We start from the raw sequence: 24,794 nt of genomic DNA, 5'->3' as shown, positions 1-24,794 counted from the left end.
AGTAGTTATCAGGTCAGGTCCGGTTGAACTCACGTTGGTCCATGCGGATTCAAGTCGAGCGAACGCAGCTTTCATTGTAATGATCACCGGAACGCAAAGCCAACCAAACACGTACAACGTGCTGAACTTACGCTGTTTCCGGTAATCGATGACGGTCCCCAGCGACCTGAGAACCTGGTCGCATTCGTCGATATTGGTGTATATTTTGAGGATTTCAACCGTCCGATAGCAGTTCCAGGAGGATATGGAAGAGGTCATGAATGAGAGCAAAACTAAGGTCAAGTAAGTTCCCATGTTGAGCAGAACGGAATCGGTCAGACAGAGATAGGGAGTGTTGACCGTGATGCTTCGGTAAATTAGAAAGATGTCCACCACTACGGCTACGCTAAAACGAAGCTGGTCCAGCAGTGTTTTGTGTACCGTTTGCTGCTTGAAGTGCAATGTTGAAAAGTGCAAGAGAAATAGCTTTGTGACGAGGTACACAGGACGGATGGAGTCAAAAAAGCTATGTGCTCCAAACCAAGGCATGGTTGAGAATAGTCCAGAAGTTTGGAGGCTTGGCTGAGTGTACTGACTAATGTTGAGGCTTGACGTTGATTGAACGATCCTAAATAATGAAGCAATTGATGATATCACTAAGAAAAGAATATCTTAAATCAATGGGGGACAAACATACTAAATGGATGAAAGTAGTATTATTTTAGTCTGTATGAAAAGCAATCAGATGGTATCTAGGAAATACTTCACCAATTGAAAAATTTCGAGTACTGTGAACGATTCGTCAAATTGTGTATTCCGGGTATTGGGTTTCTCGTCAATGTTTAGACTACTGGGATAATTTAAGAATCCACTGAATCATCACTCTCCAGCAAATTGCGCGGTAATAGGGTGGATTTTTTTTCATTTGTAGTAGTTCGTTTGCGGCGCAAACTTTGCGCAAATAGTGGTTTCCAAAATTGCGAATTCTCCTACTCAACACTACGTGTACATGATCCACTAAATCGCCAGGTAAAAGAAATATGTTGAACAGCGAAGATCTATTTGCAAGCACTTTTCGAGGTAAAATTTGCGGAAGGCATTAACACCACCAGTGGGTTTTCAAATCAAACGGTCATATTCGAAACAATGCGGGACAAAGAAAACGCGTGACCAATTGGAAAACGCAGCCACTCGCGCGCACAGTCTGCTACGACACTTTCTTCCAAGAGATTTTGCTAAATTTCGGTCTTTATACATCTTTGAAACTTCTCCAATATTTCGTACTACGTCTTCTCCAGAGTTTCTTCTAAGAAACTTGCATGAGTTGCTTCTGGGAGTCCTCCAGGAATTGCTGTTGGGAATCCTGTAAAACATGCAAAGGTATAAATGAAATGGAACCTTCGGACATAGATAATATTTGTCAATAACGAAAGATCGTGGAAGATACAGTTGTGGATGACAGACGCTGTATGGTCTCGCAGAACAGTTGCGCGTGTACTAGCTGAGTTATATTAGTTCCTCTGTTGAATTATTGATAGAAATCAATCATCGAAATATACCAAATAAATCAACTACAGTATGACTCGATGAACTCTGCCATGGAAAACATTCGTAACCATGCCATGGTTTCAAGCGCACAACTTCTTCGATTCACTTCGCCCGGTCTACCTTGTTTCGAAGTTCTTTCACGTACACTTCGAAACCGTGGACTTCAAAGAGCAAACCGTTCGCCGTACTCTGCTCGATCAAGTCCGCTTCGTTCTCAGTACACTGATGGACTTATCCTTCCTAGTTAGGAGTGTGCATGCTAACATTCCCTATCTGCATATTACGGACTCCGTTCTAGTCAATGTCGGAAACTACTTGTGCCTCATGCTGCTCGTGATGTTGACGTACACACTGCCACTGTGGAATCACTACAAAAGCACAGAGATATTCCAGCTCTACATTGGCATCAACGACTGTGATAGGAAACTCAGAGAGTTGGGAATTGTTATCGATCATCGGAAGCATCGTATTTTCAGTACGGTGGATATTGGCATATCCATGTGTATTTCAGCAATCGCTACCCTTAACGGATTATCTGTTCGATGTAACAAGGCATTCGAGAATGATCAATACAGCAAACTCGAAACAGTGGTGGCTATATATCGACTATCCGTCAATTTTAGTTTGTTTATCAGTTACAGCAGGTTGACGCTCATGTCGATCAACGAGCGGCTTGATAAACTCCAGTAAGCTATTAGTAGAGAACAATCTACTCATGAACTCTCAAGTGTTACTTTTTCCAGACAGTCCATAGCAGACGGTACAAACCGTACTTGTCAAACGATTCGTAGAGTCGCTGCTGTTCACGACCAGCTGTGCGAAATGATTCACCTGTTCAACGACTGCTACTCCGTTCAGACAATGTACGACGTGATAATCGCTGCATCGGCCACGGTTTTCGTCGCGTTTGGACTGATCCACGCTTATGCTTCCAATGCGAGCGATGTTACAATCCGAATGGCATGGACAAATATGCTCTACGGTTTGTTCTACGTGGTGATGTTTGTTATGCTGGTGCAAAGCGCATCCCTAGTCGGTGCGAATGTAAGCGAATGGCATGTGATCTGGTGCTAAAAGTTTTACTATTCATGTTTTGTTCATTATCAGAGGTACAAGATGTCAATCGCAGTGCACAAAGCAATATGCTACACCCCGTACGATAAGCAGATCTTCGGAGAACTCGGACGCTTTTCACAACAGCTGGAACAACATGCACCGAAGATCAGCTGCGGTTTCTTCGATTTTGATTGGACGCTGTTCTACTCGGTACGATCTTCCGTAGTAATACAAGGAAGATGGGATGACTGAAAGTACTATTTTATTTGCAGGCTGCTGGAACATTTACAACCTATTTGATCATCTTACTTCAGTTCGATTTAGGAAACTTGAATTTTCATAGCGGTTAACACCATCAATGGAGTGTATATAAGGCCAGGAAGTCATAAAAAAGATGAAAAAATAATGAAACGAGCTCACCAATCTATTCTGCCAAAGTCGTATATTGCATCCCTCGATGTTACCATCCCATGTTGAGATTTATGAAGATCCCAAATAAACAGTACAGCAGACACGTCCAAATGTACTAGTAGATCTAAGCTTGTTCAACAAGCAGAGTGTTCAGCACGTACTTTTCCATTCTTAATTAGGCTTTTCTTTCAATTTTTCTCGAGTGGCACTGCATGTGACGTAATACAAACGCGGACTTGAAAACTTTTTACATCCAGAGTCTGAATCAAAACTTAAGACATGGTTTTTCTTCATTATTGAAAAAAAAAAAAATGGTTACTATCTGTTTCCCTCTGTTGCAGTTTGAAAATTCTACCGTCAATGTGATAAGTTGCTTTATTCTGGTGATCCTTATTACCTTATGTCTCGTCTCAGTGAATTTGGAATAAGTTTTCTGGAACGCACTTGATCAATAATATCGTTTGTAACTTGAAATATCACCCTTTTCAGTCAGCAGCTCTACTCAAGAAAATTTTCAAATACAACTTCACGTTTGGTTTTGATGACGGATTCCCAAATTCCCTACATCGAACTGCAGCAAAATCACCAAGTATGTTGTGAACGTACCAGCAGCCTAAAATGAACATTATTCGTGAATTAATTGTTTTAAGACGGGATAACATCACAAATATTACAAACCGAGTAGAACAGCGTCCAGTCAAAATCTAGCATACCACAGTTGATCTTTGGTGCATGGTTTTCCAACTGCTGCGAAAAACAACGCAATTCTCTGAAAACCTCCTTATCATAAGAACGATAGCAAACAACCTTGTTTATCATCATCTTAACGCGACTGCACTGAAATGTTAGAAACACCCATATTTGGTCAATGCTGGTTACCTCAAGTTATTTGGGATCCTACATTTCTACCGACCAAGCTGGTGAACACCACCATCAGAACGAACATCAAAATGTAGAACTCATCGTACACGATGTTGGTCTTGGCCACTTGCATCATGGTTTCACCTGCATCGGTGGCATATGCATGGATCAATCCGAATACGACGAAAATCGTGAAAAATACCGACATTGTCACGGTGTGCATTATGTGAATGGAATAGCAACCGTTAAACAACTGTATGGCGTTGCACAGTTGATCGTGAGCTTGTGCAATTCGACGAATCACGTCACAATCGACTGTCGGTTGGGAAATCCTAGCTTCCTTCAAGTACATCCTGAAAGTACAACGGTTAGAACTTGAGAAAAGCGTAAGTCTCAAAAATCCAGGGTTCCTACACCATAGCTTTCTGCACACAACCGAGACGTGCGTTGAGCAGCAGCAGTGTCAACGTCGAATAGCAAACGAACATACTGAAGCAGATAGATGTCCTTAAAATGGCCGCAGCAGTTAACAAGTCCGGTCCACCCGAAGTCACACTGGTCCATGCGGATTTAAGCCGCGCTAATACAGCGTTCATCGTAACGATTACCGGGACGCAAAGCCAACCGAAGAGGTACAAGGTGCTGAAAACAAGCTGCTTTCGGTAATCGATGAAGCTCCCCAGCGATCTGAGGATCTGGTCGCATTCGTCGATATTGGTGTATATTCCGAGAATTTCAACCGCTCGGTAGCAGTTCCAGGATGATATGGAAGAGGTCATGAATGAGAGAAACACCAAAGTCAAGTAAGTTCCCACGTTGAGTAGAACGGAATCGGTCAGATAGAGATAGGGAGTGTTGACCGTTATGCTTCGGTAGATTAGATAGATGTCCACCACTACGGCTACGCTGAAACAGAGTTGGTCTAGAAGCGTTCTGTGGATCGTCTGCTGTTTAAAATCCAACGTTGAAAAGTGCAATAGGAAAATTTTTGTGATGAGGTACACTGGACGGATAGAATCGAAAAAGTTGCACGCCTGGTACCAAGGCATGGTTATGAATGGTTGAGAAGTTTTGGGACTTCACTCTGTGAGCTGACGGATAATTCAGCTGGGCGTTGACTGATTGATTGTTAATATTCAATCAATGGTTTCCAGAATCTATTTCTGGATGTAAACCAACCATTTCGAATTGGAAAACTTCCACTCTATTAACGCTGCATTTGTGTAGCATCACGACTGGTACCAGGAATACACAATTTGAAAAACACTTCACAGGAAACGTAATTAGATATAACTTTGCAATTGTGATTCCATGAATCACCTGATTGCTTTTAATGCGCCATGGGCGGTAGCTTCTATAATGAAGTGGGTGTAAAATAATGCAGACCAGATGGAGTTTTCATATATTTAGTTTGTTCGATCTGTTTTTGAAGCTAGGAACTCAAAATCCCAAAAAATAATGTCATCTTTCACTGTGCTTGAAGCGAAACGAACATATTCACTCCATAAACCAAATCGATCGATATTTTGTCAACCACACGAATGCGTGGGACCATAATGACACCAACGCATCAATAATAATTAAAAGCAATATCCCTACACTAATGAAGTCGTATCATGCGTTAATACCTATGCGGCAAGTTTTATTCATGCATACCGAGCACATGCACACAAACACACTTCAATCGGTCAATATGTAAATGACCATATTATGTCAGTAAAGTTATGCTTCCAACTGACTGTTTTATGTGGGTACTATGGTAATTCGATACTAAGATTTTAAATTACATGTTTTAGTACCAATAGACAATGCTCAAAATATGGAACTCAGTATTGATGGGTAATGTCTTCCAGCATCTTCTCTTGCAAAAGAAAATCTTGCGGTAGACAAGCGTGAAAAACTCAGCCAAATCATCATCATGATCAACTAATACCTTATTAAGTGATAACGAAAGCGACCCGAAGGTGTTTGTCAATGCTGCTACTGAAGCGGAGTTGCGAACATTAGCAAAGAGAGCGTCAGAAGAATCTACTTGCATCAGTGCATGGATAGCAGAGAGTTTGCACTCTCAATCAACGAATGACACTCAACCGCTTCAATTTAAAACTGTAGAAGAGCAAATTCTCTTCAAAATTTTTGTGGAAGCGAGTGACAACAATACAATAATCATTGAGTGAGTGCTTCCCATGTCTGTCGGTCGTTTGTTACTGAAGCGATTTTCATTAGATCACAAAGCCTGGTTTGATGATTAAAAATCATCAATACGGTAAAACTTAAAATTTTAAATGACTTACTTGGTCAATTATTATCCGCACTTTTTGAGCGTTGACTATAGCAGGGTGAAATGTCAGATCGCCTGTACCGGTCCAATAATGGAATATTTTTTTCATGGTAGATGCATTTTTTTCCATTCAACCTAATGTGCATTATCCGCATGAGTGACCTTGTTTCAGTTGGGGCTGTGAATCCATACATATTTATGCATTGCTGTGATGCATTTTAATAAGCAAATACTGATTGTCCGAACTTCCGTTCTATGAAGTAACTAATATGCAATGAAGGTAGTGGTTGCTGCATCAGCTTTGACTCCTTAAAATCATGATTAGATTTTCTAAAATTTTAGAAATCTCTTAAGGACAAACGTCATAAAATCCCGCTTCAACAGAGCATCAGAACTTCAAACGCACAAATCTCACGTAGCAAGTGTCAAACAACAGTGCATTTTATTATTCTGTTCTTGCTCACTTGCAATAAGCTTAAAATAAGAAGCTCAGGTGCGCTGGCTTTGTTTACGAAGAGATTTGTGCCCTCGAAATTGTGAGTAGGTGTCAAAGTCGGCCATTATGGCGGCCATTTTGGGATTCTAACAAGTCTGTCCTTAAGATGGTGATAGTTGAAACATTCAAAAACTTTTTAGCTTATCTTATGTTTTTTTTTAAATCTGAGAGCGAATCTGGAAAATCGTTATTTTTCAGCGTCCGACTTTAGAGATCACGGAAAAAAAATGGAAAAGTCTTGCTGAACTGAGTGAGTAAATTTGGCTTGAATACTATTTTACAGCTTTGTCAAAACTAGGTCTAGGGTTTATACAATTAGAGTATTAAATTTAAAATAAGGCTTGTATGTTTCTGACATTCTTGCGCGTGACGTGCATCATTTGGAGTCGAAAATTTGGAAGAAAGTGTTGCATAATTTGCAAAAAAAAACTTCAAAACACAAACACACTGACTATTGCATGCTGGTGATATCGTTGAAGGCTGACAAGGTTTCACACGATAGAACGAGCAAAAAATAGATTGCAATATAAGAAGCATATTGATAACTTTGATATAACCAAGAGCACCAAATGTCGGCCACGACAACAAGGACAAAGATTAACTATTAACCCTCGAGCAATCGAGCTGCAACATATTGGGTGCAGTTTATGCTTGTTAGACCTCAATTGCTATTGACGAAAAGAATAAGAAGCAGGACAGTTAGATACAAACCAAAATCAGAACACATTGAAAAGCTTCATGAGCAGCATGAGCATAAGCATGAGCATTGGTGACCGTACACTTCGTAGTTGCTACTCCGTGATTGACCAGAGCTAGCGGAATTGCACAGAGAACCAATAGATGGGGCTTGGGATTAGCGCACCTTCCTCACAGAACACATTGAAAAGCTTCAGAGGACTAACGCTATTGCCTGGTGTTGGGGCGCGCTTGAAGTCAATTTGGTGAAACTGGCAACACATTCAGAAGTAGCATTTCGCACAATAATTATATGTGTATTGTGATAGGATTTGGGCAGTGTAAAATTTGATATCGGTAGGAGCGGATGTATTTCCAGCAGTATAGGCTCTGAAACTACCATGTAAGACCCTTATTCTATATTATAAGTATATTTTGCATTCAAATAGAAATATATTTGCAGCATTGAATCTGTCGTAAAGTAAACGCTGCTTATTTCGATATGAGTTTCGCCGAACTGGAGATGACTACCCCCAACACCTGGTTTACATCAAAGATTTTTAATTTATTATATTTGTTTACATGCTTGATTCAAGTCTATGGAAAATGTCCAATTGAATGTGAATTGAACGTGTAAAACACCATTATCATCTCACTTGAGCAAATCACTTGACTTTAAAGAAACATGAACATGTTGAGCTTTTTATTCAAGTCAAACGAAATCATCTCACTTGCCCTCACTGCTATACCCTCCTATTCGCATGGTCAAGTTAGATGAGGAAAATAAAGCCATATCCACTAGATAGTTATAGACGTAAATGATAGATAGCCAGCATTTTACAAGCGATATTGGCAACCACAATCATGTTCACTTTCTCGTGGGGATCAAATGATCTGATGTCTTGCTTGTATCGTTTGACGGTTACTCGATTAAATCGATCATGGATCATTAGTAGTTCTATTTAGATTTTTTCGGAATTCCTTCTTGTATTCATCCATGAAATTCTTCTGGGCTTCTTCCACGGATTCCTCCAGTATTTCCTGCTCGGATTCTTGCTGAAGTTTCGTCTGGGATTGTATCTGGGAGGAGTTCGTACTTAAACACCTCTACGTTCTTCTGGTGTGTTCCCTGCCAAATTGTCTTTGGATTTTTTTTTCTGTGGATCTTCCAAGAGTTTATTCTGGGCAGGGTATCTACCAACAAAACAAAATGATATTCCCTGAATATTTTTTTAGCCAGGAGTTTTGAAAATATATTAATTAAAAATTTGCCCAACTTTTGATTAAATTTATAGACTTTTTAAAAACGGTACACAAATATCCTAAAAATAATAAAAAAATATGGGATAATGCGCAAGATCTATGGTTTTTATTTTTGCTACACTCCTTCGAAAATAAAAAATGAGACTGGTTCAGGAGTATTTCTAATTTTTTCCAACAGTTTTTTTTGGGTAGATTACAAGAAATTGTTTTGACAATTCCACCGAAAATTTCTTTTAGGAAGAATGATATCCAGCTACTCTATAAATTTGGAAAATACATTCAGTAAGTTCAATCTATAATTCCACAGATCATATGTCCTATGTGGTTGCTACAATGGCTGACTCGAACCCCTTCTCACATTTTCAAGAGCACTGATCTTGAGATTTCGTGAGCTAATGGGGATGACTTGAATAATCTGCCTCATTTTGCAAGTGATAAAAGCCAGGATGAACAAATCCAGCTCGATTTGGTGCATCGTTCGTCGATTTGTGCCTCTAAAGTTTGTATGCAAAATTGAAATGGGATTTCTTGATGTTTCAACAAGTTAAATTGCTAACACAGTTTTGAAACTGAACTTAAGTTGCTTGTCCTCTGTGTAATGTTGAGAATTCAATTGAAATCCAATGGAAAACTGGAACTTACGATAGCATATCAACAATTTTAAAACAAAACTGACATAACCGATTGTTTTCTTCCGAAAAGTACTTCTAAAGAGATCTTTTAAAAATTAGAAGTTCTTTCAGAGATTTGTTAAGACATTTTTTGACCAACAACCGGAAGCGGAACAATTATTGCACGCCTCGGTTGCTTCGGTCCCTTCTAAGCATTTTTAAATTTAAATATTTAAATTTATTTATGCAAACTTATCCTGCTATGTTATCAGATAGAGGGGAGCCTGCTCTACCTGTTACTAATTAGAGAATCAATGAATAATGGAAAATACGCTCAGCAGGAACGGGAGAAGCAGTAATTCGCAATGATTGTTTCGCCCTTTTCAAATGTTAATTTTAGATTTGTTTGAAAATCTATCCAAAATTCGTTTGATTTGAGGATTTTTTTGCAATTGTTTCCGTGATTTTTTCATCAATTCCATCCGTGATTCTTTTTTGGAATTCTATCACATTTGCTTCTTTAAATTCTTTAAAAATTTCTCGGAAAAAAACTTTTCTCAAGAGTTTTTTCTTGCATTTATTACCTTATTACCTGGAGGTTAGTCGGAGTTTTTTTTTTTCTTTTGGCTTTATTCAGTTCTCTCACGTTGTTATTCTGTGGTGTCTAACTTGTTAGCCTTCATAAAAAAATCTTTTTTTTTTGGTTTTCTTTCGGGATTTTTGAGAATTGGATCTTTAGCTATGCTGAGATAATTCCATATTCTGCATGCCAAACTGAGCCGAAATCAAAATTTTCATGAATTTCGGTGCCCAGGAACCTATTTTAAAGTTTATATGGTAGCGATTTGCGATCCGTGCAAGAATTTCAGGAGCAACTTTTAAAGAAATCCTAAAACGAGCATCCCGGGAGGAAGACCTGCAAAAAAATCAAGAGAAATCCTCGCATGAGATCCAGTAGAAACCACATGAATAACTCCAGAAGCAACTCTGGGAGAAATTCCGGAAAGATTTTATGGAAACGTCCCATGAGAAACACCATAGGTAATCATTGAAAATCTTCGAAAGAAATCGCTATAGTAAAATTTTAGGACAAATTCTCAAACTTTAACTCCTGTGGAGCTCTCGGAATAACTCACGAAAAAAAAATCCGCGACATTTTTTTTGGACGTAACGCAGAAGGAACTCGAGGAAATTCTCATGAGGGACTCTGGGAGCAATGCCGAAAAAAGATTTCGGAAGAAATTTTGGAAAGATCTCTACAGAAGAAAACGGTAGGAATTCAGGAATCCCGGAAGATTCTCAAGGAATAATCCCGAAAAGATTTGTTTGAATTATGGGAAAATGCCAGTAGGAATCCGAAAAAATCTCCGAAAGGAGTTCAAAACAGGATATCAAGACACCAGATCAGATAAAACATGGGATGAATCCTTTGAGAAACCCTAAGAAGCATTCCAAGAGGCATTTCTAAAGAAGTTCCAGAAAGAAACCCTAACGGTATTTCTGAAAACAAGTTTCCTGAGAGTCCTCCTGCTGGAGCTTCTTCTAGGAATCCTCCAAAGGTTTCTTCTGAAAATCCTTCAGAAGTTCTTTTTGGAAACCTTCTAAATGTTCTTTTTAGAAGTTCTTTTTGTGGAAATCATCCAAAAGCTATTTCTGAAATTCCTCCGGGGGGATTTTTTTTATCCTTCTAAGAATACTCAAGGAATTCCTTATTGAAACATTCAGGAGTTTCTTTCAAAACTTCGGAAGGAATTTTTGGAGGAACACCCAGGAAAGAATTCCGACATTCAAATTTATGGAGGAATCCCCAGAAAGCATTCCTGAAGAAACCTTTGGATGGTGTTTCTGGAGAAACTCAGCGATGAAGTTTCTGCAAGAATCTCTAGAAAGAGATGGTGGAGAAATCATCAGAAGTAATCTTCAGAAGGAATTCTTGAAGTAATAGTCAGTTGGAATTGTTGAAGTAATATCCAGACGGAATTCATATTTCCGGATGACAATCCTTGATCCACAGAAATCCACAGATTGAGTTCCTGGAGACAAGAGTTCCAGTACACAACAGGAGTATACAAGAACCACCTCAAATCTGCTTCTCTCCACACACAGTTTCATAGCAGTTGCATCAATGACACCAAAAAAACTGAAAGAAAACTTAAAAGAAGTGGCGCGAAAATTCGGGTGATTCGATTATCCGGACATTTTTTAAGCATTAAAATTGATTGCAAATACCAAAAATTTTACGATTCAACATTTTTTAGAAATCAACGTAGCCTTGAAAGTTTCACAGTCTCAAGCTTAAAACTGGAAATTACAGGTTTTATATTCAACATCATTGCTGAATCTGTGACCTTGGGGTCATTTCGCCCGTATGATACTCTTTATCCGATGCTAGAACACAAGTCAACTATATTCCTGCGTACCATATCGTTCGCTGTCGGTGACGTGTTGTTGATGTAATAAATAATACTCTCGACCAGCCAGAAGGTGCCCCTTATCATCTTCGTCATTCGATAACAATAATAGGGTGGGGATTTTATCATACCGTGGGAATTGTTCGTCCCATATGTCGCTGTTGGTCGGGAGCTAATTATTATCTGTTAAGTAAAGCACTACATGATGTTAGTTGCCTTGCGATGAAGACTGGAACGGAGATATCTGAGCATAGCTGCTGTTGCTGCTACTCTATAATCTGAGTTGGGAGTGACAATAACGCATTGGAATATATTGGAAGTTCATGAATAAATCATAATTTACTAGTTGATATTTGCTTCTAACGTTATTTTAAGTTAAGATCTAACAGATTTGGAGAACATAGCTTCTTACAAGTAACAATCAATTATTTCCTGAAGATGTTGAGTACTCACTTCCATGAAAATTCGGGTAAGTGTATCAAACCGTAGCAACGTCAAATATTCACAAGATGATTGATTAGGCAACATAAACAACAACTGTTAGACCTGCAGATGTCGAGTTATGAACTTCAGGAAAGTTTGTATAACCTCGGACATTATAAAATCTTCAAAGATTTCATAATTTCTATATGTATTAACTTATACCACAGCAATATATGATTGTTATTACATTAGTAACTGTATGAAGCCCTTACGTTATTCATTCATATTTCCATTATAGGGTATGTGTGCCATCAGTAATCTCATGCTCACATTTTCATCCTATTCGAAAACAAGCGATTACGGCACCGATTCATTCCGTTCTTTTTGTTTTCATGGGTGCTCACTTCTAACAAAAAATACAAAAATAAGAAACAAAACAAACAGCGCTTCAATCCTTTGTTTTTCGTGGGATGAAAATGGGAGCCACATGCTTAATAAGGGAACCCATACCCTATCAATCCCTCTTTCCTAGAGCTATTTATGTCGATGAAAATCCAAGTTTCCCACATCGAACTGCAGCAGAATGACCAAGTACGTTGTAAACGTTCCAGCAATCTAGAAGGTACAAATGCGTAGACTATGTTATTCTATGACACCACAAACATCGTATTCCAAACCGAACCGAGTATAGCAACGTCCAGTCGAAATCACACAAGCCGGAACTGATCCTTGAAGCGTGATGATTCAGCTGTTGCGAGAAACTTTCCAATTCCCTGAAGATCCCCTTATCGTAGTGGGCGTGGCTTATCATTTTGTGAACCGCAGTGGCAATTCGTTTGCACTGAAATTTCACGAAAGAGATAAGTTGTTGAACACTGTGAGAAGTGCACAGAACCATACGTTTCCGCTGACGAAGCTTGTCGACACCACTAGCTGCAAAAACATCGCAATGTAGAACACGTCGTACAGTAGGTTGTTCCATGTCACGTTCATCGTGATGTCATTTTTCTCCGACGCATAAGCATGGATGAATCCAAAGACGACGAAAAGCGTGAAAAAGGCGGACATTGTCGTTGCATGCAAGACTTGGAAGGAGTAGCAGCGGTTGAACAGAAGGATGGTGTCGTTCAGCTGATGGTGGGTTTCGGCCACTTGCCGAATCATGTGACATACCTGTCCGGAGCTGACGGTACTTGGCGAAGTTATCATTGTTGCCAAGTGTTTTCTGAAAGAATCCGAACATCGTGTAATTGTTATGTTTCAAGAAACTCAGGAAACTCTTACGTCATAACGCTATACAAACTATCCAGGCGTTCGTTGATCGATATCAGCGATAGATTGCTGTAGCAAGTGAACAGCCCATAATTTGTAGATATTCTAAATATCGCCACTACGGTCAACACCTGCGGTGCCGTCATGGTAATGTTCGTCCAAGCCGAGTCCCGTCGAACAGAGACAGCATTCCACGTCCCGATTATGGCGGCGCACATCGTACACAGCACGTACACCACACTGATCCAGTAGTGCCTCCGGTAGTTGATTTCGATTCCCAGCGTTCCCAGCTTTCGGTCACACTCGTTGACGTTCGCATAAATTTCGAACACTTCTTCGGTTTTGAGTCGATTCCAAAGGGGTAGAGTGAACGTCAACATCGAGAGCAATACCAAGCTGAGATAGTTGCCCACATTGAGTAGAACGGACTCGGTGAGATACAGATAGGGAAGATTCAACACTATGCTTCGATAGATGAAATAGGCGTCCACCACCATGGTGAAAATGAATCGGAATTGATCAAGAAGCGTTCGACGAATGGTTTGCTGCTGGAAATCCAACGTTTCGAAGTGAATGTGGCAAGCTTTCGTAGCCACATAGACCGGGCGGAACGAGTCGAAAAAGTTGCGTGCCTGGAACCAGGACATGGCTACGAATGACCTCGGAATATATTCAGTATTTTATTACGCAATGAAGGCTCGCTCACTCGTAATCAATATTTGATATTGAAGTCTCAGACATATAAATGGTCCCTTCTGATGAGGTAATTAATAGCTGAGCAATATGTCTATATTTTCCAGCGAACATCAACGGAATTGTCCTTGCGACAAGTAGTATGCGCTTCAAGTTCAAAGCAACAACTGGTAACATAAATTTATACAATACAGTACTTACTCTGAGATCAACAGTCAAACATATTGCAGTACAAGTGTTAGCATACCTGCAAGAAAAAAGAAAGGAAAGAATAATGTAAGATTCCGAAAACGTCAAACAAGTAGCAACATTAATATAAAGTATGACAACAACAAAATCAATTATGAGTTGGAGTTCGGCAATGGAGCCACGTTTGATAAAACCTAAAAATTCATTTACTTCTAGAATAAAACTAACACATGTAATCAAACTCAAGGTTTAAGAGTTTGAATTTCAGTAAACACACATGGTGCAAAGCTCTACTGTATTGCTTTCGATTCCTTGCTGCGCTGTCCACTATAGCGTTATATAACAATGAGTAAACAACACTAATGAAAACAAACTTTCCAGTTCGTATAAGCAACAAAATGGTGATTTACCCGAATCTCGCTATTCTGCGAGTGATATACAAGGCCGTGGAGCCTGTCTGAAATGCAAAGTAAACTTTTACATGTGTGTCTAAAATACTTTGATTGTGATCTTGAATCTGAAACCATATAATTATAAAAAGAAACATTTTTGCAGTTCATCTCGACTAACATCTAAGAGAATTTAGGTTTATTGAACGTGCAAGTTGAATATTATCCATTTTTAATCATAATGTAGAATCGTGCATTCAGTGTACTAGTAAAAAAGCTGTCAAATGTACCAATTCCATGGGATAACTCGAACTAAGTAATCAGAATGGTCTAAAATGCGTCATTCATTCATTCACATCTTTACAGACAGAGGAAAGACAAACCGTTCTGGACAGGTACAATTTTCAATTTTCCAGAAACATTCAACTAACAATAAATATTGGTGCATTTCTAAAATTTTTAAAATTTTAGCTGTTTTTCTAGTTTTACAAGTTTACGAAATGAAACAAAAGTCAAGAACTTCTCTCAACAGCCACCAGTTTTCATGCATAATCACGTGCTGATTTCGAAATCGTACTCTTTTTTTTAGTACATGAATTATAGCTGAAAATGGGTTACACTGTTTCAAGTTTCAATGAATTCAAGAAACTTGCGTTGCAGTGAACTAATTTGAATTTTTTGGGTACAAATAAAAAGCTGAATATATTTTTCGATCAACGGTAAACAGTTTTTGCGTCAGATTGATGGAAGTCGTATTATCGACTAGCTTATGGGAGAATTTCTTTTCTTTATTGCGAATTTCCGAAAAAATCTATCGTTTATCGTTTATTGGTTTTTGCATATGGAATGCTCTAAGTAATGGGCGGCTTTCCGTGTGTTGTTATTTTAACTTTTTTGATTTTACATAATTCACTGTACACTGGTAACGACTGTTTTGAAAGAATCAATCAAAACAGTCGGAACCAGTAGTGAATAATATACAAAAAAAAATAACAATACGTATACATGAAGAGCCACCCAGTCGACCATTCTAAACGCAAAGAAAAACAGGTTTACAAACGAGTCACCGTCAGATTTTTTTTAAATAAAATTCTAAATTACAGCAGCTTATTTTTCTAAAACTGTTTGCAGCATTCTCACTAGATAAAGCGCAACGTTATTATTGAAAAAACATCAGATCAAGCAATATTTGTTATCTGAACATGTTCCTTTACTCTCATGACTACTTAATCATATTTTCTTTTTAAAATTTGTCTTCAAAATTTGAAAATATTTTTTTTTTAATACTTATTATTTAATTTAATTGTTTATTATTTTATGTTTGTTTTCTCAATGCACCATTCAACTGTAAAAATATAATTCGCTAATTTCCTGGCTTTCTCAATCTTTATTGAGCAGCTAAAACACCTTTTGTTTGTACTGTCCTACGTTTCGGTGTACATGTTTGTCGTTCTGTGCAAATCAAAACACATCCTCTAATTCCCAGAAGAAGATGAAATCTACACAGAAACGTAGGACAGTAGATTCAAAAGACGCAGCCTGAAATTAGAGAAAGATTCGGCAATCACAGTCGTAAGCAGTCAGTGAAATTTAAAAAAAATCATACCAACAATTTCTAAAAGTTTCATCGCTAATCTTTATTTTGTTACAATAGAGATCATTTAAGCAGAATTAATCCTGTGATCCTCTCAATACTTCCAAAATTTGTTTTATCGGGTGATCAGAAAACACTTCGAAAAAAAAATCAGAGAAAGCTATTTTTAAATTATCAAAAAGAAACCTTTTTTTTACAAAAAAAAAAACATTAAAGTAAAGTTGGGCAAACGTTCGAGTGAGGTAAGAGTTTCTTTTTAAGTTTTTGAGCTCAATTCAAATTATTTCTTTCGGGTGTCAAGGTTGTTCGAAGCCTTTTTGAAAAAAAATCTTTCATGCAAAAAATATGAAAATTGATCAATATTTCGAAAAGTTATGACAAAATATTGGTATTCGATCAAAAAACTGTTATATGCGATGGTCCTTCGGAATGCAAATGTAATGAAATCGTATTCGATGTTTTGTTTTGGGGCGTAACTTGGTATGTTTTGAAGATGCTTTACCATGCATAACTTTTTGCAAAAAAGATTTGGAAATTGTATTTTACACATAGTGGGGCAAAAGTTCGAATTGTGGGGCAAGAGTTCGAGTCATGTGGCAACTTTAAGTAAAACCTAAAGTTCTGCAAAATGTACATATTATCCCTAAAAATGATGGAATTAGTGAGAAAATTCGATCAAAGTTGAAAAAAAAAAAGTTATTTTATATGAATTTGGCGGAGAACTAGTACTTTTGGTGTACTAAATTTAACCTTGATTTGGGCAAAATCCAGATCAAACTTTATAGTGTATTCCAGTTCCAACATCAAATATTAAGTGGTTTTAGATATTCCTATTACCAAAGTGTCAAAATAGTGCGCTACGGTTAGCGAAATTCCTCAAACACTAGATTCGAATTTTTACCCCAGTGGTGGGGCAAAAGTTCGAATAGAACACACACATACAAAAAGTGTTGTAACTCAAAATTGAAAAGACATTTGGCATTACTTTGTTCAGCAACATTTAAGTTCATGGATGGTAGAATCTCCACCACACGGTATTCATTTATTTTTATCTGCTTCGAATTTTTGAAACAAATTGAATTTTCAACTAGGGTCGAACCCACCTTACTCTACAATATTTTGTTAATTTTTGTGGCACCAATATGAGTGCTTGTCAAATGCGAAGAAGAATTTTCAAAAAATAAGCTATGAAACCATGTTCCTACAAAAGCACATCTAGGAATGGAAATTCTATAGAGGTATTTCTAGGGAAATCAATTGAGAAATATAATTTCAGTGTTTGACCAAATTTCTAGTAAATTTTATAGAAAACTGTTGACGAAAACCCCGGACAAATTTAAAAACGATTTTCAAGATATTATAGCAACACTCATTTTTCCACAAACTACTCGGTATCTATGGTTTTGGTTAACAATTTTGCCTTAATCCAGGAAGAAAAAAATTCAAGAACTCAGGCAATTTTCTCACAAAAATTAAAAAATAAATATGAAGTCCTTATAATTCCATACAATGCAATAATTAAATAATTGAGTTTTTGTCCGGATCTGGATAGCTATAAATAGATGTCTTTATTATTTTCCGCTCGATGCTGGCTGATCTCAAATGAAGTTTCAGTTTTTTTGAATACATAAATGATTAAAAAGCATTTGAAATTCAGTTTTCATTATATTTTTTGACAACCTGGTCAGAAGTTCAGCAACAGCTCGACTAAGAACAAGACCTAAAATTGATTTTTCAATTAGTTTTTAGTGCCTAAATTTGTTGTCCATAAATTGCCTAATTTATGAAAATTTGGATTCTAACCCAGTTTTGCGTGTAAATTCAGAGCGTGCCGGTGGAAAACACAATTTTGGAACAGCAGCTTCTACCAAAGCTGTGGATCGTGTTTCGTTCCTCCAACGCAATTCAGCGTCGCTATTGGAAAGAGGAGCCTTTCATCGGTGTAATGGTGGCTGTAGATTGAGGAGTGGTAATCGATCCCAGGTCCTCGGCGTGATAGTTAGATACTTTAACCATCACACCAGGTCTGCTGCATTTCAGCGTCACTATTGGAAAGAGGAGCCTTTGATCTGTGTAATGTTGGCTGTAGATTGAGGAGTGGTAATCGATCCCAGGTCCTCGGCGTGATAGTTAGATACTTTAACCATCACACCAGGTCTGCTCCCCTCCTTCACAAGTTTCTGTTGTTTTCTCGAGCTCGGAGATTCTTGAAAATATCTTTAGGAAACTTCCTTGTTTTTCCTGATAGAAAATAGTTATTAGTGCTTAAATGTTATGTAATATTGTATAATTTGATCATTGTTTGTAAAATTGTCGAAAATTGATTGAGCCCGTCTAAAATTTGACTGAATAAATTCTATATGCATTTCACACCGCCAGACGAAGAACGATTTTTCTGTAAGTTTTGTGCACACCTTTGTAGTGTTTCCTGTTTAATTTAATAATGTGTTTCGTCCAATTTTTGAATAGAACCCTTGAGAAAGATGGCATATATCATTGAAACGTCGTGCAAATAAAATTTTGAATGGACACCGAAGACTGAGAGGCCGAAAAAACCCCAGGTTCGTTGGGTGTAATTTTCAGTTTTTTTTTTGCTGTGTAGATTTGGGAGATTCCTTATCCTAGATATGGACCTCAAACGGAATTTCTCAAGTAATTTCTATTAAATGCATTATTTTTTCTTGACCGGTCAAGAAGTTTTGGACAGCAAGCTCCATTTTATTTGACGTTTCTTCTCAGCTGCGTACTGGGGTCAAGTAAAATGCAAAGGCTGCGCATTGAGCGATTCCTTGCTTGAATTTCCCACAAATCGAGATAGGGCAAGAAATTACTACTACTTATTGCTGCAAGTGAGTTGTTGTGAGCGGAAATTAAACATACTCAACGAAGAGAGCTAACAAAGTTCATCAAAATACCATATAAATTAAACACATAACTGAAAAGTATGTGTGCGATATTAAAGAATACCCAGCCTATGAAAATGGATCGTGCTTGTTAAGACACATTTCTTAAGATAGACTTGTAAAAAGCGCGAAAAAATCTTAAAATTATTCAGACTAGAATCCATCCATTGCTAAATATACACAGTTAAAAAAATATTACATCATATAACCTATAACAAAAGGATTCCGTCATATCGCACACACATTTTTCCATTAATTTTTAAATTTACAGCCTGGTCTTGAAGCTAGCCTTCAACACTCCACATAAGAAATTGTTTAATGTAAAATTTAGTGAAATGGAATAGAAATGTATATGTTCAATATGTTTACGCAAAGTGAATTACAAAAAATTGTTACTGTGTGTATGAAAAAAAAACAATGCTGTGAATCGATTCTGTGTCGTAGAGCAATCTAAGTTATCTTTATGAAATACATTCTAATAGTTACGATTTATTTAAAGGCCGTTTTATAAGTAAAACTGAGTGCAGTGAGCAAAAAAAAAAAATGCAGAACCCATATGCGAAGTCAGCAGCAAATGATCTCCCGCTGCGAGTGCATTGTTTGGCGTAGCACAGAGGTCCAATTTTGAGAAAAGCTGACAGAAATTTTTGAACATGTCTTATATGAGATACTACTGGAAAAAACTACTGATTTTTTGATAAATAACACAAACAAGTTCAACCACTACAAAAGTCTATTAATATAAGTAATACAATTGTTTCCAAAGGTTTATATGTAAGTTCTTGTATATATCAGGCATCTGCAATGGTGCAAGAGATTTAAATAACACTTTTGGCTTCAAAATTGACATTACATGTCATTAGTACGAGAAATTCTTACTTTTCGACTTCAAAGTGTCTTACAAATCACTCCCCGCTACTCCCCGCGGGAATATTCCGTTCAAATGCTCGTTTATGTATGCCGAATCGGTTAAAGAAAATGCAACTGCCAAGAGCTGCCAAAACAATAGTGCCATAATGATAATCATTATACACATTGTGTATAGTCAAATTGTATGAAAAACATCCATTTTGTTAGGATTTTGTTCGAAGAAATCGCCAAAAAATAAAAATGCCTTGAAAATGAAGTTGAGCGCTGAATTATGTTCCAATGCATTCATTTAGCCTAAAACTACCAAACTACTATGATTTGGCAATTTTTGCCAGATATTTTCAAATCTGAACTACTGTACGTAAAAATGGTAAGAAGTCAAGGCATGATTGTGATCATCCTATGATGTTGAACTTGGTGAGATCTTTCCTATTAAATCTTTGAACACTATACTGTTATTTGGACGCTGTCTAAGTTAATAATGAAAATTACAATTTAAAAATGCTTGCAAGACGTGCAACGACCATCCTTTCTCATCCTTCAGCAATCGTAAAGACGTAGTCAGGTCAGCTCTTGACTATAGGAGGATTGGATCAATCCTATCGGAGAGTCGGATATTAATTTCAAGTATTTGTGCTTGGTGGTAAACAATGGGAAGGAGGTAGCCCTCATAACATCGGTCTAGGATTGAAAAACCTACGAATTTATGCGAATACCAATGATAGTGTCAATGATCGTAGCATTCAAATCTCCAACAACGGCTCAGAGCTCTGCGTCCACACTAGACTGGCCATCGTTGTAACCCAAACATACATATACACGAACCCTACCAACGTGTTTACAACATATGCCGCTTTAGAGCTCATACACACTCCTACTGGGTACCTTTTCGTCGTACATTAGTAGACTCTGCATAGCAGAACGAGGAAGAATGAAAATCAAACACACATGCCATGTGTGTTGGATGTGTTTTTTTTTATTTCGCTGGTCTTTGCCCTACTCAGAGCACACACTGTGGTAGTTGATCAGACTAGAATAGAATGTTCATTCATTCAGTCTAGACTAGTCAGCTACAGCTCTGCCAACGCTTGTTAGTAGAAGAATTGATAGCAATTGTACCATTTGCCTTGGCAGAGCCAAGTCGTAGTTATGACGAAAATTCCAGCTCAATGAAGACTCAGAACTCGGTCATAAACAAACAGCACATTGATTCAGATTGAGCAGGATTTGTTGTAGGCACTTGAGTTGGATCGACTCGACGGCGACGCACCATGGACTCTACACAATACTATATTGGTTGGTGTGGTATGGTGACTCGTTCGTTGTCGAAAACAAATATGAGCACGCTTAGTATAGAGCGAGTTAGTACGGCACACACGTTACGCGAAGACCCAACGCAATGACGACGACGATTCAGTTGGGGAGGCTCTCCCAGGGTAGGGAGCGCACATGTATGCGGTAGGTTGGTACCTAAATACATGCTGCATGTGTTTGAATTAGGGGAAAATTTCAAATAGCGCTGTGTATTGCTCAAACAGCGCACTGTGAGTATTGTAATCGGGACGACCACTGTCGATGACACCCATATCTATTAGTATTTAGTTCGAAACCGAACTGGACCGCGCACGACCGTCCAAAGGGCCATATGATAAACACAGTTCGGTTATACTATAATGAGTCCATAGTCTACTCTCTGTGGAAAAGTTCTATCTCTGATTTGATCTGATTTGGCATGTAGTCATTCTCAAAAATGGTCCTTCGAAATACGTCATTTTTTTTATATTGGAATACCACGTTCAGATCTAAGGGATCGGTGTTCCTAAAGGTTCTTCTAAAGCAAGTCCACATCCTATACAGCGAATTTTCTGAAAGTTCAGCAAACATTCAAGGATCATTCCAGTGAGTGTAATCAGTTTTGTACCTTTTATTTCCGCCCTGTACAAAACTATGTACTAACATTACTCTCATTCGAAGAGGGTATTCTGCGTAGAGGGTTCGGAAAGTCGGTACAAGATTTAAAGAACAGTTAGGATGTTCTAGTTCATCCAATCTGTTATTGAGTTTACGGTGTTGGATCTACAGCGGCTGTTTTATTAATCATACAAATAGAGTTATGCTAACCGGTTATCCGACCGGTACAAGAAGACGTAGTGCGCAGCGAACTAGGTGGGTCGACCAAGCGGAGGGCGATCTGCGGACTCTACGCAGAGTGCGGAACTGGAGACAAACAGCTATGGACCGAGTGGAATGGAGACGGCTACTATGTACAGCAGAGGCCACCCAGGCCTTAGCCAGATCGGTAACCAGACCTTAGCCTGATCAGTAAGTAAGGTAAGTAAGAGTTATGCTAAACGGTTAACAAGACTTATTGAAACTCGAGATCTTAGGATTATTCAAACTGTCCTGTAATTCGAGCTCTACAGTCGTAACAATAACTTAGAACCTCAGATTTACAAATCTAACGATAGTGTGATTTTAATATTTCTCTTAAGGCCGATTTATTTATCCTGGCTCAAGCGTTAAACCAGGTTTAACTACACTAGGCGTTTCCGGGGGTTTCGGAGGGGCTCAGGTTCATTACATGGGATCCAAGGGGATTTTAGAGGGGTTAGTGTAGAATTAGCTTAGGTTAAAATACACATAGGGTGCCTATACCAGTTATCGCACTACCTAAGGAAAACTATCTCTACAAAAATAAGAAGAAGACCGACAAATGTCAGCGACATGTCAAATGATGGATAAGTTGTCAAGTAAAAATATAGAAACTGAGCCAAATCTACTTTAGGTATTTATTACGGCGTGTGCCAATGGTAAGAACCCTGTACCAGTAATGGACACATTTGTTAATTTAGGTTCCACTTCGCACTATTTACATGTAATCCTTATTGGATTAGCCATAACTGGTACACTATGGCGAAATAGGGTGCAAGGAAGCCGAAAAGTTAAAGAAAATGATTTATGTATTTCTATTATAATTTGAGCAAATTGTGAAGTTTGAATTTGCAACCATCTTTTGTGAACGTGATCTGTTGTTCACAATTTTTTTCTTGTTAATTTTCATCATTGAAGGTTGAAAATCAACTATGGCGAATTTGAGGTACTATAGCCATAACTGGTACACTGAGCCTAAATAAAAACTTATAAATAAAAATGTAGGAAGCTTTCGAAGGCATTTCAGGAAGCTTCAGAGAATTCGTAGCGGGTGTCAGAGGCGTGACGCAGGCGTTATGTAGACGTTTCCGGGAGTTTCAGAGGGCCTCAGGGGCGTTACAGGGGGATTTCAAGGGGGTTAAAAGGGCCTACAGTTTCTGAAAATACATGTTGGATCAATGTTCTTAACCCTTTCAAGACTGATTTTTCCAAGCGTTGTTATGGAGTTTTTTCTACGTTCTTCTGTAGTTGTGGTGATCAATAGCAAAAGGGTAGAATATTATGCAGATTTTTTTTTTTTGATTTCCTAGATCATCCAAACTATTCTTGAGTTTAGATCCTAAAGCCTACGGGTGTAAGCGTAACTTCTTTCATTAAACAAAGCTACAATATGTAATATATCATGTCCATGTTAAGTCATGTCTAAGTCTTCTGAAAAATTAATAGATAGTATCCGATCAGTCGGGATAGGGTAACGGCCGAATTTTGGACCCCTAGAGCACATAAGTTTTAAGTTAAGTCAAAATCGAACATCTTACTCATAATGATTATGTTAGTATGATCTTAAAAGCCTCCACTGTTCGTTAAAAATACGTTCAAGTTCATTTCAGACTGAAAATTTGATGAAAACAACTGATTTTCGAAGCATCAGTTTTCACTGTTTTGGACACCATTATACATGTTGGACCCTCTCAAAAAAAAAAAATGTGACACCCGGTGTTTAAACCCATTCGAAACTATATTCGAAGATTCTGCCATTTGAATATGCTGGATCACATCCTCATTACTTGGTTGACAAAGGCTGATTAAACGAACTTAGCGAATTTAATGCGCTAGAATGATAAACGTTTTTGTTTACATCTGCAAGTTTCCGCAGCACCGCAATTTCTTTTTGTAAACATGTTGCGATACTCGCACTGATGACCATATTGACAAAAACTAACTTCATGGCAAATAATGATTGCAGAGCAATCTAATTTAGCGAATGATTCTAAAAATGTTCGTCATCTCGTCATTAAATCCGTGTAAGTAGTGATAATACGACCCAGGAGGTCCAAAATATATGGGGGTCCAAATTATATTGGTTACCCTATCCTAGGTCATCCGAACTGTTCTTGAGTTTAGATTCCAAAGTCTACGGGTGTAACTGTAGCTTCTTTCATTATACAAAGCTACGATTTGTAGGTAATCTATCATGTCCAGTAACTCTCCTGAAAGCTCAATAGACAGTATCAGATCAGTCGGGATATCCTAGGTCATCCAAACCGTTCTTGAGATTGCATCCTATGGTCTACGGATGTTACGGTAGCTTACTTTATTATTCAAAGCTACGATTTGTAATCTGAATGTTCAATGGACATCATAAGATCAGCGGGGCATCCAAACTATCATGATGTTTAATGTCTAGCATCTACAGCAATTGAAGTTTGAAGTTTAAAGGGTTTTCTGAAGCTAAGTATAGTTCATGAAGCTGTTCTTGAGTTTTTTTTTCTTTTTTTTAATCAGTGGCACAACCGAAAAAATTTTCCTGATAGCTACAGCGATGCGACTAAATGTTTTGTGGCTTAGGTGCATGGCCATGAAGTCACAGATTTTTCTTCTACAACGACAATGATGCTTTTTTTTTTCTAAGAATTACACTAGTTTACAAAATAAAACGAAAGTCGTGAACTTCTGCCAACGACCAAAATTTTTGAAGCACAATTTAGCGCTGATTTT

General features: G+C 37.9%; 3 protein-coding genes and 1 pseudogene across 3 annotated transcripts in view; 1 reads left to right on the top strand and 3 right to left on the bottom strand.

The window, feature by feature from the left end:
- The window catches only part of LOC134284116 (TATA-binding protein-associated factor 172), an 80,149-nt gene that overhangs the window by 31,279 nt on the left and 24,076 nt on the right, over nucleotides 1-24,794 (bottom strand). The gene's annotated exons all lie outside the window — the stretch shown is intronic.
- LOC134284119 (uncharacterized) lies at nucleotides 1,597-2,601 on the top strand (annotated as a pseudogene).
- On the bottom strand, nucleotides 2,684-12,638 carry LOC134284118 (putative gustatory receptor 28b). The gene is made up of 4 exons (XM_062842424.1): nucleotides 4,270-12,638; nucleotides 3,896-4,208; nucleotides 3,673-3,831; nucleotides 2,684-3,607 (listed from the first exon to the last, which is right to left on the bottom strand). Exons 1-4 carry the CDS (start codon nucleotides 4,902-4,904, stop codon nucleotides 3,521-3,523), a joined length of 1,194 nt encoding a protein of 397 aa, XP_062698408.1. The 5' UTR covers nucleotides 4,905-12,638; the 3' UTR covers nucleotides 2,684-3,520.
- LOC134290263 (putative gustatory receptor 28b) lies at nucleotides 12,550-13,934 on the bottom strand. The gene is made up of 4 exons (XM_062857363.1): nucleotides 13,300-13,934; nucleotides 12,916-13,240; nucleotides 12,698-12,856; nucleotides 12,550-12,630 (listed from the first exon to the last, which is right to left on the bottom strand). The coding sequence occupies exons 1-4, from the start codon at nucleotides 13,932-13,934 to the stop codon at nucleotides 12,550-12,552; spliced, it is 1,200 nt and encodes a 399-aa protein (XP_062713347.1).

This window comes from Aedes albopictus, chromosome 3, assembly GCF_035046485.1.
Source record: "Aedes albopictus strain Foshan chromosome 3, AalbF5, whole genome shotgun sequence".
NCBI classification, from domain to species: Eukaryota; Metazoa; Arthropoda; class Insecta; order Diptera; family Culicidae; genus Aedes; species Aedes albopictus.
This window is presented reverse-complemented; position numbering and strand designations above follow the sequence as displayed.